The sequence below is a fragment of the Protopterus annectens genome, chromosome 9.part0, assembly GCF_019279795.1.
Source record: "Protopterus annectens isolate FY-2018-M chromosome 9.part0, PAN1.0, whole genome shotgun sequence".
Lineage (NCBI taxonomy): Eukaryota > Metazoa > Chordata > Ceratodontiformes > Protopteridae > Protopterus > Protopterus annectens.
In genome coordinates, this window is record NC_056743.1 from 391,978,158 (window position 1) to 391,992,109 (window position 13,952).

The window sequence follows — 13,952 nt, forward strand, 5'->3', positions numbered from 1 at the left end:
ACCAGCAGGATAACCCAATTGTAATGACTGCAACAGTGAAACATGATGAACATCAGTATCCTCTGTAGGAAGCTCATGTCCAGATGGATTTTTGCTGTCTGTTACTGGTATACCTAACCCATTTACCTGGTGAAGTTAACACAAGCCATCCTTCTTCTTATGCACATTAGAAAAGTACAGTTTTGTACCTACCATAAATGTAGATGTCCGATAGATATGCAACTGCAGTCATAACATATGGGTTGTCCTGCCTCAGGCAGCCCTCGGTCGGCCGGATTCCAAAGTCTGGGTCTGACATCAGCTGATGTCGCATTTCTCTCTGATGTCAGGGCGGCTGGAGTATATAAACATTAGCTGATGCCATCTTCTTCAGTGTTTCTTGCCCCAGATGCCAGGTGCCCTCCAAGGAAGGCTGTAATCAAATTGGAAGACAAAAGTAGGTTTCCAGACAACAAATAAGCAATAAACAGAAACACCATAACAGATATCCCCAGCTAAGGATAACAGGGAGAGGAGTGGACCCAAGGCATAGAGGGGATGGAGGGAGGGAAAACCCGACTGCAGTTGCATATCTATCGGACATCTACATTTATGGTAGGTACAAAACTGTACTATGTCCTTCAAGAATGCAACTGCAGTCATAACATATGGGTTGAATACCAAAGCTTAGCTGGGGGAGGTGGTATTCTCTAAGAAAGGGATGGTGTAGCTATCAGTCCCTGCAGGACTGCCGAAGCAAAGCCTGCTCTGGATCTGGAATATAAAGGGAGGTTGTAGTGCTTGGAAAATGTATGCATGGAGCTCCATGTAGCAGCTTCTAGAATGTCTTTGTAGGCACCCCTCTTAAAAGGCTGTAGAGGTGGCTGTAGCTCTGGTGGAGTGTGGTCTGACATTGGCTGGCACACTCTTTCCATGGAAGGAATAACAGAATCTGATGCAATGTCCAATCCATTTTGAAATTGTCTGTTTAGAAATTGCTTTTCCTTGTACTGCAGGGGCGTAAGCTACAAAAGCTGGTCAGACTTCCTACTGGTCTTGGTTCTGTCTAGGTAGTAGTGAAGTTGTCTGTGTATGTCCAAGGTATGCAACAGTCTTTCCCCTTTGTTCTCAGGATTAGGAAAGAAAGTAGGCAGGTGAATTGCTTGATTTAAGGCAACCCTAGATACCACTTTTGGCAGAAAAGTAGGGTTGGTTCGTAAGGAGACCCTGTCTCTGTGAAAGGTTATGAACGGTGGTATTGCCATTAAGGCCTGTAATTCCGAAACCCTTCTTGCTGAGGTAATGGCCAACAGGAAAGCTGTCTTCCAGGAAAGAAATTGTAAATCCACAGAAGCTGCTGGCTCGAAGGGAGGTAAAGTCAATTTTTCTAGGACAAAATTGAGGTCCCAAGCTGGTACTGGTGCCTTTCTTGGGGGCTTTATATTCTTGATTCCTCTAAGAAATTGCCTTAACAAAGGATGTGAAAACACAGGTGGGTCAGTGTTGTATCTAGCTGAGATAGCTGAAGCATGAATTTTTATGGAAGAGAATGAAAGTGCTTTATGCAGCATATCTGCCAAGTATTCCAGGATGAGAGGAATGCTCAAAAATGAGGCATCATGACCCTTGTTGGTATTCCAAATGCTGAATCTCTTCCATTTGGCTGAGTAAACTTTTCTGGTGGATGGTCTGCGGGCTTCTGTTAATATCCGTTGAACTTCCTTGGAGAGAGGTAAATCAAGGTTATTTATGGGATTTCCCAAGCTGTTAGCTGTAGCGTCTGGATGTTGGGATGAACTGTCCTGAAGTTGTGTTGAGTCAGAAGTTGGGGCCATTGTGGAAGGGCCCAAGTTTTGTTGTGACATATGCTCCATAGTAGTGGGTACCAGTGTTGTCTTGGCCAGTCTGGAGCTATTAGGATCCCCTTCGGCTTGTCTGCTTTGATCTTTAATAACACTGTGGTCATCAGTGGCAGAGGTGGAAATGCATAAATTATCAGGGTGCTCCAGTTGAATGAGAGGGCATCTATTTTCCATGCTTGTGGATGATATGTCCTTGAGCAGAACTTTTGTAAGTGATGATTGAGGTGGGAGGCAAATAGGTCTACGTCCGGCCTGCCCCATGTCGAGGTGAGTCATAGGAAGATGTCTGGATGTAGCCTCCATTCGTGGGGGTCTAGGAAATTCCTGCTTAGACTGTCCGCCAGAACATTGTCTTTGCCTGGAACAAACTGGGATTGTAATTGTATGTTTAGGCCCAGTGATTTTTCCCAAAGATTCATTGTCAGTCTGCAAAGGGGGTAAGAATGAGTGCCCCCCTGCTTGTTTATGTACCACATCACTGTGGTGTTGTCTGTCCGTATTAATAGGTGGCCTTGTTGAAGTTGTTGCCCAAAGGCGTCGATGGCATGCATTACTGCTAACATTTCTTTTTGACTGATATGCAGATGTGTTTCCTTTGGAGACCATTGTCCTTGAATACATCTGCCTTCCATGTGCGCCCCCCATCCAAGGTCTGAGGCGTCTGTGGTCATGGTCTGTGTTATCTGAGGTTTTTTGAATGACATACCTATGTTTGACTGGCTTGCTGAGGCCCACCATAGAAATTCCTTTTGAAGACATGGAATGAGTGGGATATTTGCTTCTAGGTTGTTGCTGTGTTGAGACCATAAGCTTTTTAAGTACCATTGAAGCTTTCTCATGTGTAGTCTTGCTAGTGGAACCAGGAGGATGCAGGATGCCATGTAACCCAGGGCCTGTAGGAAACTCCTTGCAGTCATCTGGGTGAGCTTTGCTAAACTTTTGAAGTAATGGGTTAACTTCTTTTGCTTGTCTTCTGTCAGGTAAGCCATTTGAGAGGCTGTGTCTAGTTTGGCTCCTAAGAAGGTTATTTGCTGGGATGGCTGAAGTCTTGACTTTTGAAAGTTGACTGTGTATCCCAGAGCCTGTAGCAAGTGTATGACATAATTCAAGTTTTTTGTCAAAGTTAGTTTGTTGTCCGCTTGTATGAGGCAATCGTCCAGGTACGGGTAGATTTGAATCCCCTGGAGCCTGCAATGAGCAATTACTGATGCCAGGCATTTTGTGAATACTCTGGGCGCAGTAGATAAGCCAAATGGCAATGCTGAGAATTGATAATGCTCTGGCCCTGCAAGAAATCTGAGGTATCTTCTGCAGCTGTGCCTGATAGGGACATGCAGGTATGCCTCCTTGAGGTCCAGAGTAATCAGCCAAGACCCCTTGCCCAGCATGGGAAGGAGTTGCTGTAGAGTCAGCATTTTGAACTTTGGTACTATGAGGAAAGTGTTTAAAGTGGACAAGTCCAGTATTGGTCTCCATTGACTTTCTTTTCTTGGAACAAGGAACAGTCTTGAATAAAACCCCTGGCCTTGTTCTTGCTGTGGAACTTTTTCTATTGCTTTGATCTGTGCAAGCAGAGAAATTTGCTTTATAGCCTCTGCCCTCTGATTTTGTGGAAGGTTTGGCATGCCTTGTTTTCTTGGCAAAGTGTGGAAGTGGAACCTGTAACCGTGGTCTATAATGTCCAAAATCCATTTGTCTGTTGTCAGCTTGTGCCAATTTTTTGAAAACAGAGATAACTTTCCACCCAAAGGAGCCTCTGTTTGCTCCTTGGTTAGCGGAACTAGAGGAAAGTCATTGAAATTGTCCCTGCGGGGCAGGAGAAACCCCTGTGTGACTTCTTTGGTTTGTTGGTTGCCATTGTCGTACCCTGTAGGATCCTCTGTATTGGCCTCTTCCTCGGCCATGCCTGTTTTTGCCCCTTTGTGATCTTTCAGGATTAGGAAAGGACCAGTTTTTAGAAGGCCAGTTCCTGCTGAATCTGGGCGGCTGAACCTGAAGGAAATCTTTGACTGTCTGAACTGACTTGACTTTTTCCTCAATGGACTTTAACACATCTTTAGCATTAGCACCAAAAAGCTTGTTCTTTTCCAAGGGTGCGTCAAGAAGTTTTGCCTTAACATGATCTGGTAAGGGTTGTTCTTTCAACCATGCATGTCTACGAATGACCGCCCCTGTCATAGCTGTCCTACATGAAGCCTCCAATGCATCATATCCACACTGTAGAAAGTGATTGCTAACCTGTTGAGCATTATGTACAGTCTCCTGCAAAGACTTCCTATCTAAGGGTTCAGGGGAGGCCAATGTTTTCTGTAAATCATCTAACAGGAAATCCTGATATTGAAACATGTGAAAGAGACAATTGAGAGCTCTCATAGATAAAGTAGTGGAGGTGTAAACCTTCTTCCCCCATCTCTCTAAGGACCTTGCTTCCCTGTTAGAAGGCAAAGGATTTTTGGAGGTGGTAGCTGAAACCCCTTTAGGCCCCTGGGAAATTGTTTCTAAATCAACAGCATGGGCCTTAAAGAAATGAGAATGGGTTTCTGGAACCCTATAGTATCTGTCAGACTTGGCAGGGGCAGGAGGAAGAGTATCAGGGGTGACACTGGAGTCAGAATACAAATCATCCAAAACATCAAGCACAGGAGGTATAGCTAAGGGTCTGTGCTGGGGCTTTTTAAGGAAGGTTCGAAGGCGCTTTCTGGAATCAGAATATTCCTGGCCTTGCCACTTGAAATGCTCCCTCATGGAATGCAGAACTTCCCCAAAAGAAATATCCTCAGGAGGGGAGGCTGAGGGAATAGAGTCCTCTGCATCTGAATCCTCATAGGTCTGGAAGGGCTCTTCCTGGCCTTCGGAGCGAACCGAGTCCTCAGAATCTTCATCTGAAGGAAGAGGGTCAGAGGGTTCAACCCTGGGCCTTTTGTCAGGAGGAGGCTGGGATTCTCTCTCAGGATGGGCCTGGGAACCTCTGATTAGGGAAATTAAATCTGCTGCCACAGACATGATTTGTGTTTCAGGAGTAGGCTGAGGTAAGGTTTTAGCAGTAAGATGCTTGGACTTGCTGGCTGCCTTAGCACGTGTGTAGGCCTTGATAGACATGGACATGGGAGGCCTAGCTGCTCCACGTGCAGGAGTGACCTTATCAACAGCAATGGTCTCGGGCATTTCCTCGGTTTCGGTATCCGGAGGAAAATCAATAACTAGCATCGGAGTGGCCTCCGGTATCGGAGGTATCGGTAAAGCGGTGTCTTCGGTTCGGAGCGGTGGAATAACCGACTCAGAGGGAACCGGGGCACTCGCGGTTAGTTTTGTTGTGGTGTCGGTGGAAGATGCGGGCCGAGGATGTCGGTCCCGGTCTTTTCGTTTCTTAGGAGTCTGCGTTGTCGGTTGTTCCGACGGCATTGTATAATGAAATTTGTCGCTGAAGAAGTCTTCTGCGAACTCCGCCCGTTGCCTGAGAGTGCGCTTATTGAAGCGAGCACAGGCGACACAGGCCGAGACGTCGTGGTCTGGGCCAAGGCAAGGGAGGCAGTAAGAGTGGAAATCCTTATGAGGTATTTGTTTACCACAACACAAACAATTATTTACTTTTTCAGTAATTTCTGACATCGGCTGAGGCAAGAAAAGGTCCCCAACGGGGTACTTAGCTTTTTGATGACTTCGGTTTCGAAGAATACAGGAGCTGACCGACCGGCACTTGCGAACTGCTTCTGCTTCGGGCACCGCACGGCAAGAAAGACTGAAGAAGATGGCGTCGGCTGATGCTTATATACTCCAGCCACCCCGACGTCGGAGAGAAATGCGACATCAGCCGACATCGGACCCAGACTTTGGAATCCGGCCGACTGAGGGCTGCCTGAGGCAGGACAATCCATATGTTATGACTGCAGTTGCATTCTTGAAGGACATCTGACAGACCATCAGCTGAGTGCTGTCAATGTTAGAACCAGCACTGTTTCTGCTGATAATCATGTTCAAGAAAGATACTGAGGGACTTACTTGGCACGTGGGCTTGGCTGTGGCTTCCTTGCACTGTGTGTCCATCCACTGATTGAAAAATCATGAGTTGCAGACTCTGATCCCTTGTATTACATATAACCGTAGTTTTATGTCTCCCCTACTCTTTGGTAAGTGTAAAGCAGGCAGGGATACAGCACACGGAGTGCAGTACATGAGCTGCAACTTGTCCATTGCTGTTTCACATACAGAATCACTGCTAGCATAGTTTCTCTTAAGGCACCAGGAATTATTCAAGTTTTTGGACATTTCACTTTTCCTCCACAGTTGTATGACCATGGTGCTTGTATATTTAATTAAGAGGATATGGGGTTGTTAGGCTTGCCCCATGCAAAAAAAAAAAAAAAAAATGCAGCTTTTAATGTTTGTTGTCTAGCTGAAGTTTTCACTGGTTTACTCAATCGTAGAATATGCTGCATTCATTTGTCACACTTCTGCTACAGACATCTGTTGAAATGTTTTCCTGGTTGTCACAGATGTGAAGATTAATTACTCTGCTCTTCATGTGGATAATCTGGATAAGCCATAGTTTGTGATATGAGGCTGTTGTGGGTCGTGCTATGCAATATGTGACGTGGTGAATATTTTCCATGCATTAGCTAGGGTATACTACACGTTTCTTCCAGAATCATCAAGGCACTAGAATTTTATTTTAAGTTTTTGAAATACATGCTAAATTATATTTCTTCTCCTCCTGTATACACTATTATAGACTTCTTCTACTAGTGTTTTTGGTGACTGCAGAGCGTTATGTAGTCCTTTTCAAAAATCACATCAAATTACCATAAAGTGTTGGCATCCCAGCTACTACCTAGATGATCTTTGCACAAGGTAATGATGCAGCCTGTTGTCACATACCACCGAACAAATGAAGGAATAAAATCTACACCAAACTAACTATAAGCAGGTAATCTTCAGTGGTACGATTCCAGGCTGCAATTTGTGCCGCATCCACTGTGGCAAGTAGATATGGCAGGTAGCAAACTATATAGAAAGTGTACATCACTGCTGTCTGCTCTAGTTAGTTCTGTAGCATCTATGAATATGTACTCACATGACACAGCATATAAACCAGAAACTGCTGTAAGCTCCAGATGGGTGGTTGACCCTTTAAGTTGCCTGAACCTACACAGTTGTTACTGCTTGAGTCTGAAGGGGTATCAGAGGCCTTCTAGCACAACATACCTCCATTTCTCTACATAAGATATACAAGCATGAAGCTTTTATGCAGTCACTTGAAACAATCATCATGTTCCTGCCTAATGAGTGCTCTGGCTAAAAACAGCACACGGCACAATGCCAGAATATGGCATGGTTGTCATCATTTATTGCACTGTATCTGCAGTCACCCTCATAAATTTAGGGGAGTAATATCCATTTTTTGAGTGGGGATTCTTCTACAGTAAGTTCCACATATTATTTCATACCTAATTCTCTGTACCCTACATCTCAAAGTCTTGGCATACTTTATGAATTATGTCCTGGGTTACTAGTGGTGCACTAGTCACATCTGCATATATGTACCAGGCACTACTAAATGACTGTTTGATGTTTATTGTACCATTAAGGATATGTCTGTGTTTTGATTGGTTGAAGATTTGTACTGTGCAGCTGATCATTGGATGCTATGGCTGTAAACACCGCATTAGACTTTAAGTTTCTGTTTTGACACTCATCAGATTTAGTTTGCCATTATACAGTTTTATACTTCAAAGAAACAGGAATTTAGAGCTCTCATTGCAGTGCAATAAATGGCCTCAGAGACAGATTTAGTATTATTACAGTAATGACAGACAAGACCAGACATCTCAAGACTATTTGTAGAGACACATGAAAAAAGGAAAATAAAGGGCCTTTTATACCAAAATGAAAGGGAGAAATGGCTTAGGTTATAAACCCAACCACAACAAAAAATTCTAAAAAACTTGCCTTTAACAAAAGACTGAAACTAGCAATGCTTCCCTCTACAATACCACTGCCACAACAAGGAGGGCAAAATAACAATCAGATAGATTGTGTGGTACTATCAGCTATAATGGTGGGACATATCATAGCTCCTGTGCTTGTTGTACTACACATTTATATTTAAACAGTAAGGGGTATCGTATAATTATATTATGCTGTCAGGATTTTTTTTCCAAAAATATTTTTTGATAAACCAAATATGTACTGATTCATGAAGATTAGTGGAATGTAATAGGATTAATCTAGTGGCCAGAATCAGAACAGGCTCAATAAGCACATCAAAAGGCATGCTACACTGCCCTCCAGTTTTAAGATCTGGTGGTCAGTTACCAGCATCAGTATAGATTTTCTTGTGCTTAGCCTTGACAGGTGCTCAGTGACAGTGTTTCTTCATGGATGCAGTCCAGAAGCAAAATATGCATAAAGAGAGCATAAAAACAAAGAGAAAACATTAAAATGCGAATATCAAGAATGTATCTAAACATTGCTGGATGTGACTATCATTATCATATTTGATTACAATAAATGCTTGCTAGAGAGCAAGCAAAGTACAGAAAGAAAACAAGAAGTCCGAGTTTGTATGATACAGTACTGTATGCATGTATGCACAGTTAATACTTACAAGTATAGTGCTATTTAATGTGGTGAATATCACAGGAATAAAGTCAGATATTAACAGTATGAAGCAGGCTCCCTGAGCATTACCCATTGTCAGGATAACAGCTAAATATTGAGGGCAGTTTAAGGTACAGCTGTAGCTTTGTTCTGAATGAACTTCAGTTACTGTCATTCTGTACACCCACTGGAAGGTGATTCCAGTTTATAAATACTTCCTTGTGGAAGCTCATTTCATCTAATGCTAAAATGATGCTACATCTATCTAATGCAAAGGCACTATTGTCTGTAAGGCCATATCAAACTACATTGATAGCTAATATTTGTACAAGAGGCGTACAGTTATTCATGTGGATGGCACAGCGGTACAGCGGTTTGGGTTGTCACCTCACACCAAAAGGTTCTCCTGTTCCATTCTCAGCAGGGATGCCTTCTGTGCAGAGTCTGCATGTCCTCCCTGCATTCCTGTGGTTTTCCTCTGGTGCTCCAGTTTCCTCCCACATTACAAAGACATGTGTGTGGAGCATTTCTCCCTGGGTCTCCACTGAAAACTGGCTTGTTCCAAGTCAGACTTTCCTGGTAAACAAATAATAAATAAACACATAAAAATAAATGTGTAAAGGATTAAGAGTAATCAATGACAATAGCAAGGAAGCATGTGTTTTGATTGGTAACCATCTAGCTTTCTGATGGGTTAGGAGAAAGCTAAAAAGTTTAACTTCTGTCACTCGTCCAGTCAGGATAAAACAGCCGAACATTCATGGGTTCTGTTACTTCTGTCACTTGTCCAGTCAGGATAAAACAGACGAACAGTCATGGGTTATGTTCAAGCAGCTTTATCATATACCAACACATGAGGATTGAGGCTTAATAATGTTAACTTAAATAAACTAATAAACAAACTAGTTATTGCACTCATACATGCTCACTCTCTGACTGCACTCTCAAAATGACACTGAAGCTAGCATGTGCTTGCTGTTTATATGCACGTGCTGTCCTTGAAACACTTCTTAAAGGTACAATGCACACGCACTATTCTACATCCTCCCTCTCTGAGAAATGAGTCACGCATTATTGATTACATTAATTGACATGCAATTGATACACATAATTCTGTGAAATGCGATTATACAGAAATAAATACATACAGACATTTATGTCCAGGTTGCTGTGTATTTCACACTAGGTCTGGAAATACAACCAAATCGTGTCACATAAAAAATAGAATTAGGTCTAGCAACTTGGACTGTCTCTGCTGAATGCTCAACTTTGAGGATATCAGGAACATCATCAGGAATAGAAGTAGAAGTTAAGACACTTTCTGCAACAGGAACATTATCTGGATTGCTCTGAGATCTAGAGTCTGTATCACAGGAACAATGCTGTGATATCGAATCTGACACAAGATGATGATGCCTGTGGTTTCTCCTGTACTCCACACCCTCAGATTCTACAAAGTAGGATCTCAGCTCGGCACACTCACTTGTTACTTGACCAATCCAGTTGAAATCTCTTGCCATTTTTATCCTCACTGTCTCTCCTTCTTTCAATGAACGAAGAAATCTGCTCAATTTATCATAGCTGCACTTCTGGAAAGAATGCTTTCTGTATAGCTGGGCTCTGATTGTTCTGTTGTTCTTTTCTTTATGCCTCAACAAACTGGAACTGATAGGCAATGTTGTTTTGGTTTGCCTAGATATACTGTAAGTCTCTGAGCAGGCAAGCCAAGTATATTGTCACGGGGTATGTTTCTGAGATTGAGTAAATTCAAAAAGACATCAGTATCATCATGCTTTGACTTCTCTAATAATTGCTTTGCTCTCTGTACTGCAAGTTCAGCTAGTCCTTTTGACTGTGGATATTCTGGACTACTAGTAACATGTACAAACTCCCATTCTTTTGCAAATGTTTTAAACGATTGACTGGTAAATTGGGTATCATTGTCAGAAATATCTTTGTGTGGACTACCATGGACTGAGAAATGAAGTTTCAACTTGGTGATAACAGTAGCGGATGTTAGATTAGGAAGTAAATCAATTTCAAATCAGTTCGAATAAGAGTCTACCAAAATTTAGTAATGCTGATTGTTCAACTCAACTATATCAGTGGCTACTCTTGACCAAGGTAGTTCAGGAACTTGACTTAGGTGGAGTGGTTCTTTTTGCAAATGCGGTTTAGAACTATTGCATACTGATCAAGAAGAAAGTACTTTATCAATGTCTTTTACTAGAGAAGGCCAAAGTACTTGTCCTCTCGCCCTTATTTTGGTAGAGTCTGAATCTAAGTGACCATGATGTAAAACATAGGTATATTCACATTGTAAGGAGGCAGGAACAACAATTATAGGACCTTTAAAAATAATGCCATCTTCCATCAACATCTCATCTCTGTAAGGAAAATAAGTTTGCACTTCAGGTGGTACACTAGATTGCTTCAATGGCCATCTAATACTGATGTAGTGGTTGAGCGTCTGCAAAACTTGAACAGTATTTCTATGATCTCTCAGCTCATCAAGTCTTGTGGTAGAAAAATTACACATTTCCTTGACATCAAAGTCAAAATTCTCTACATTAAGCTGTTCTGTTATATTTCTGGGTGATCTTGATAAGGTATCCACCAGATAAAGAAGTCTGCCTTTAGTATAGACCATTTTGAAATTGTACTTTTGCAATTTAAGCATCATTCTTTGTAATCTTGCTGGAACTGAATGCATAGGCTTCATTAAACTAGGGACTAGAGCTGAATAGCTTGACCATAGATATAATCATGAAACTTTGAACATGCAAATACTATTGCCAAAAGTTCTTTAGTTTTGAGGATATCGCATTTCAGTTTTGGTAAGAGTTCTAGATGCATAGGTTACTGGTCTGCCTTCTTGAAAAATAACTGCACCAAGACCAAACTTTAAACCATCACAAGAAAGAGTTATTGATTTACTGACATCATATAATGCTAATGTAGGTGGGGAGGCAATTTTCTGCTTAAGGCCTTCAAATGCTCTCTGGCGCTGTTTCAACCAAGACCATGTAACATTTTTGCACTTCATCTCTTTTAAAGGTGCTGTCAACTCACTGAAGTCTGATATAAACTTGTGTAAATAGTTGACCTTACCAAGAAAACATTGTAGAGCTTCAACATTATCTGGTGCTGGCATCTCCAGAATGGCTGCTTGCTTGGATGGGTCTGCTCGCAAGCCAGCGCTAGTAAATAAATAACCTACATATGTAACTTCTGGTAGTCTGAATTTGCACTTCAGAAGACTGAGCTTCAAGGTCACTTCACATGCTCTGTCTAGAACTTTCTTGAGGTGTCTGTCATGCTCTGCTTCACCATTGCCTCCAATCAATAAATCATCTACTATTATGGCATAAGGATAACCCAAAAAAATTGCTCCATTGCATGCTGAAAGACTTCACTTGCAGAATTTATTCCAAATGGCATCCTGAGGAATCTATATCTTCCAAATGGGGTACTGAAAGTAGTCAGTAGTAAAGATTTGCACTCAAGCATCACTTGCCAAAATGAACTTTTTGTGTCTAAGACAGAAAAAATAGTGGCATTCGCTATTAGGGCTGTGACTTCCTCAACTGTACGCATATGATGATGTGGTTTAATGCTTTGTTCAAATTTCTTGGGTCAATACATATTCTGATTTTGTCTGAGACTTTTTTGTGGTCTGCTACCATGGACGACACCCATTCAGTTGGTTCTGTGAATGGACAAATTACACCTTGCTGCACCATTTTATCCAACTGAGCTTTGACTTATATGATGAGGGCCACAGCAAAATACAAGAAAAATAAGGTACATTCTGCAAAACTAGAAAAATAAGGAGCATTCTGCAAAACTAAACAATCAGAAATGTACCTGATTTTTCTTGTATTTTAGTACCGTCCTTCGGAAAAATCTTGGCGTTAAAATAAATACAAAAAACAGCAATAGAGAGTTTCTCTTATCTGTTGCCTTTCCTCTATCATATTGATGTACTATGCAAGCATTGAAACATCAGTAAACAAGGAAAACGGTGGAGAAACTGCACAATGCCATTACAAAGACATTATTTATGAAAGGTAAGCAATTTCATTCTTAAATAAGGTCACTATATAACAGCAATAATCTATGGCTGGGTGTGGGTATATCAGGACATACCTACAGATGGCTTTATCACTTGGGCTTTGCCCTTGTAATCAAACTCTACTAGACATGGGTAAATCCTGATATACTCACACCCAGTCATGGATTATTGCTTAATTGTTAGATAACTGGCAGCAAATTATGTGAACATTTTATTAAATGTTTTATTGTTAATCAAGAGACAACTGTCTGATTTCTAAAGAGAAAACAGTCCTACATTAAAATAATGTATTATGAAGAGGAGATTGATTAAAATTAAGATTTAGTAATAAACAGGCAAAAGAGAATGTAATGAAGAATGGATTATTATGGTACAAGTACTATGGATGGCCATTTGGCATATACATGATCCTGGTCAACATACTTTTAATAATAAAAAAATATCACTTATTTATCTGATTGAAAATTAACAATTAGGCATTGCAAAGTGCAGCACCTCCATATTTTCTATAAAAATATGCTCAAGGTAATTAAAAAATGTTTCTTGGCTCATTGGTAAACAAAAATGCATACCTTTACTTTTTTTTCCATGACGAAAACTCCTGCCAAGATACTGTGTTTCTCCAAAAAGATTATTTAAGTCCTCCTGCCAGGAATCAGGATTAAGGTGTCTCAATAGTTCTTCCAAAGTATTAAATGATGCAACAGTCTGGTCCAGGACTTCTGCAAGCTGTGGTGGGTCAGTTACTGAAGAAAATGGGATGGATGTCTCCTAATATTAAGAATAAATATGGTAGAAATAAAATAACTCACGTGTTCAAAATTTCAAAAAATCTGATTGCTGTGTCCCCATATTTGCAACTTAATGTACTTTATTTAATATTAAAATCGACAAGAAATTTAAAAAAAATCAGCAACAATGTAACAGTAACCAGTATAACAGGCCAAGTGCACCAGGAATACTTAATTCTGTCATAGTCTAGGTATAAAAAATAAAAATAAAAACAAGCTTCATTAAGTTGCTTTTGTGGCCCTTTGCATTACATTTGGTTCTATACAAGAGATAAAATAAACATCTACTGAGTAGCAATAAAAATAGCTAAAGGACATTAGAAAACAATCCCCTAGGAACCTTGGAGATCAACCCCCTCACATGGCTCCTATGCAAGTATAAAAATCATAACAATATAAATAAACACAATTAGAAGTAGGATGTGACTGCATCTGTCAAATTTGGAATCAGGACTGTACCTTAAACATGTCTTTCACATTACTCCACGTGTCCTACCTCAATGAGTACTGTATCTACATAATTAATAAATTGCTTTTCTTCTCCAAGAATCTACTGTGGAATGATTCTCTTGACTCTACCATTTTATAACAAATAAACACTCCAACTAGGAGATGACTTTAGAGAAAATACTTTTTACTTCCTTGAAA

The 13,952-nt window shown here is 40.9% G+C and overlaps 1 protein-coding gene across 2 annotated transcripts in view; it reads right to left on the reverse strand.

Moving 5' to 3' along the window:
• PDGFD (platelet derived growth factor D) overlaps positions 1-13,952 on the reverse strand; it is a 1,391,507-nt gene that overhangs the window by 199,939 nt on the left and 1,177,616 nt on the right. For both annotated transcript variants that reach the window (XM_044082930.1, XM_044082931.1), the window contains one exon: positions 13,086-13,284. In XM_044082930.1, the coding sequence (XP_043938865.1) occupies positions 13,086-13,284 (199 nt within the window). The remainder of the gene's footprint in view (positions 1-13,085; positions 13,285-13,952) is intronic.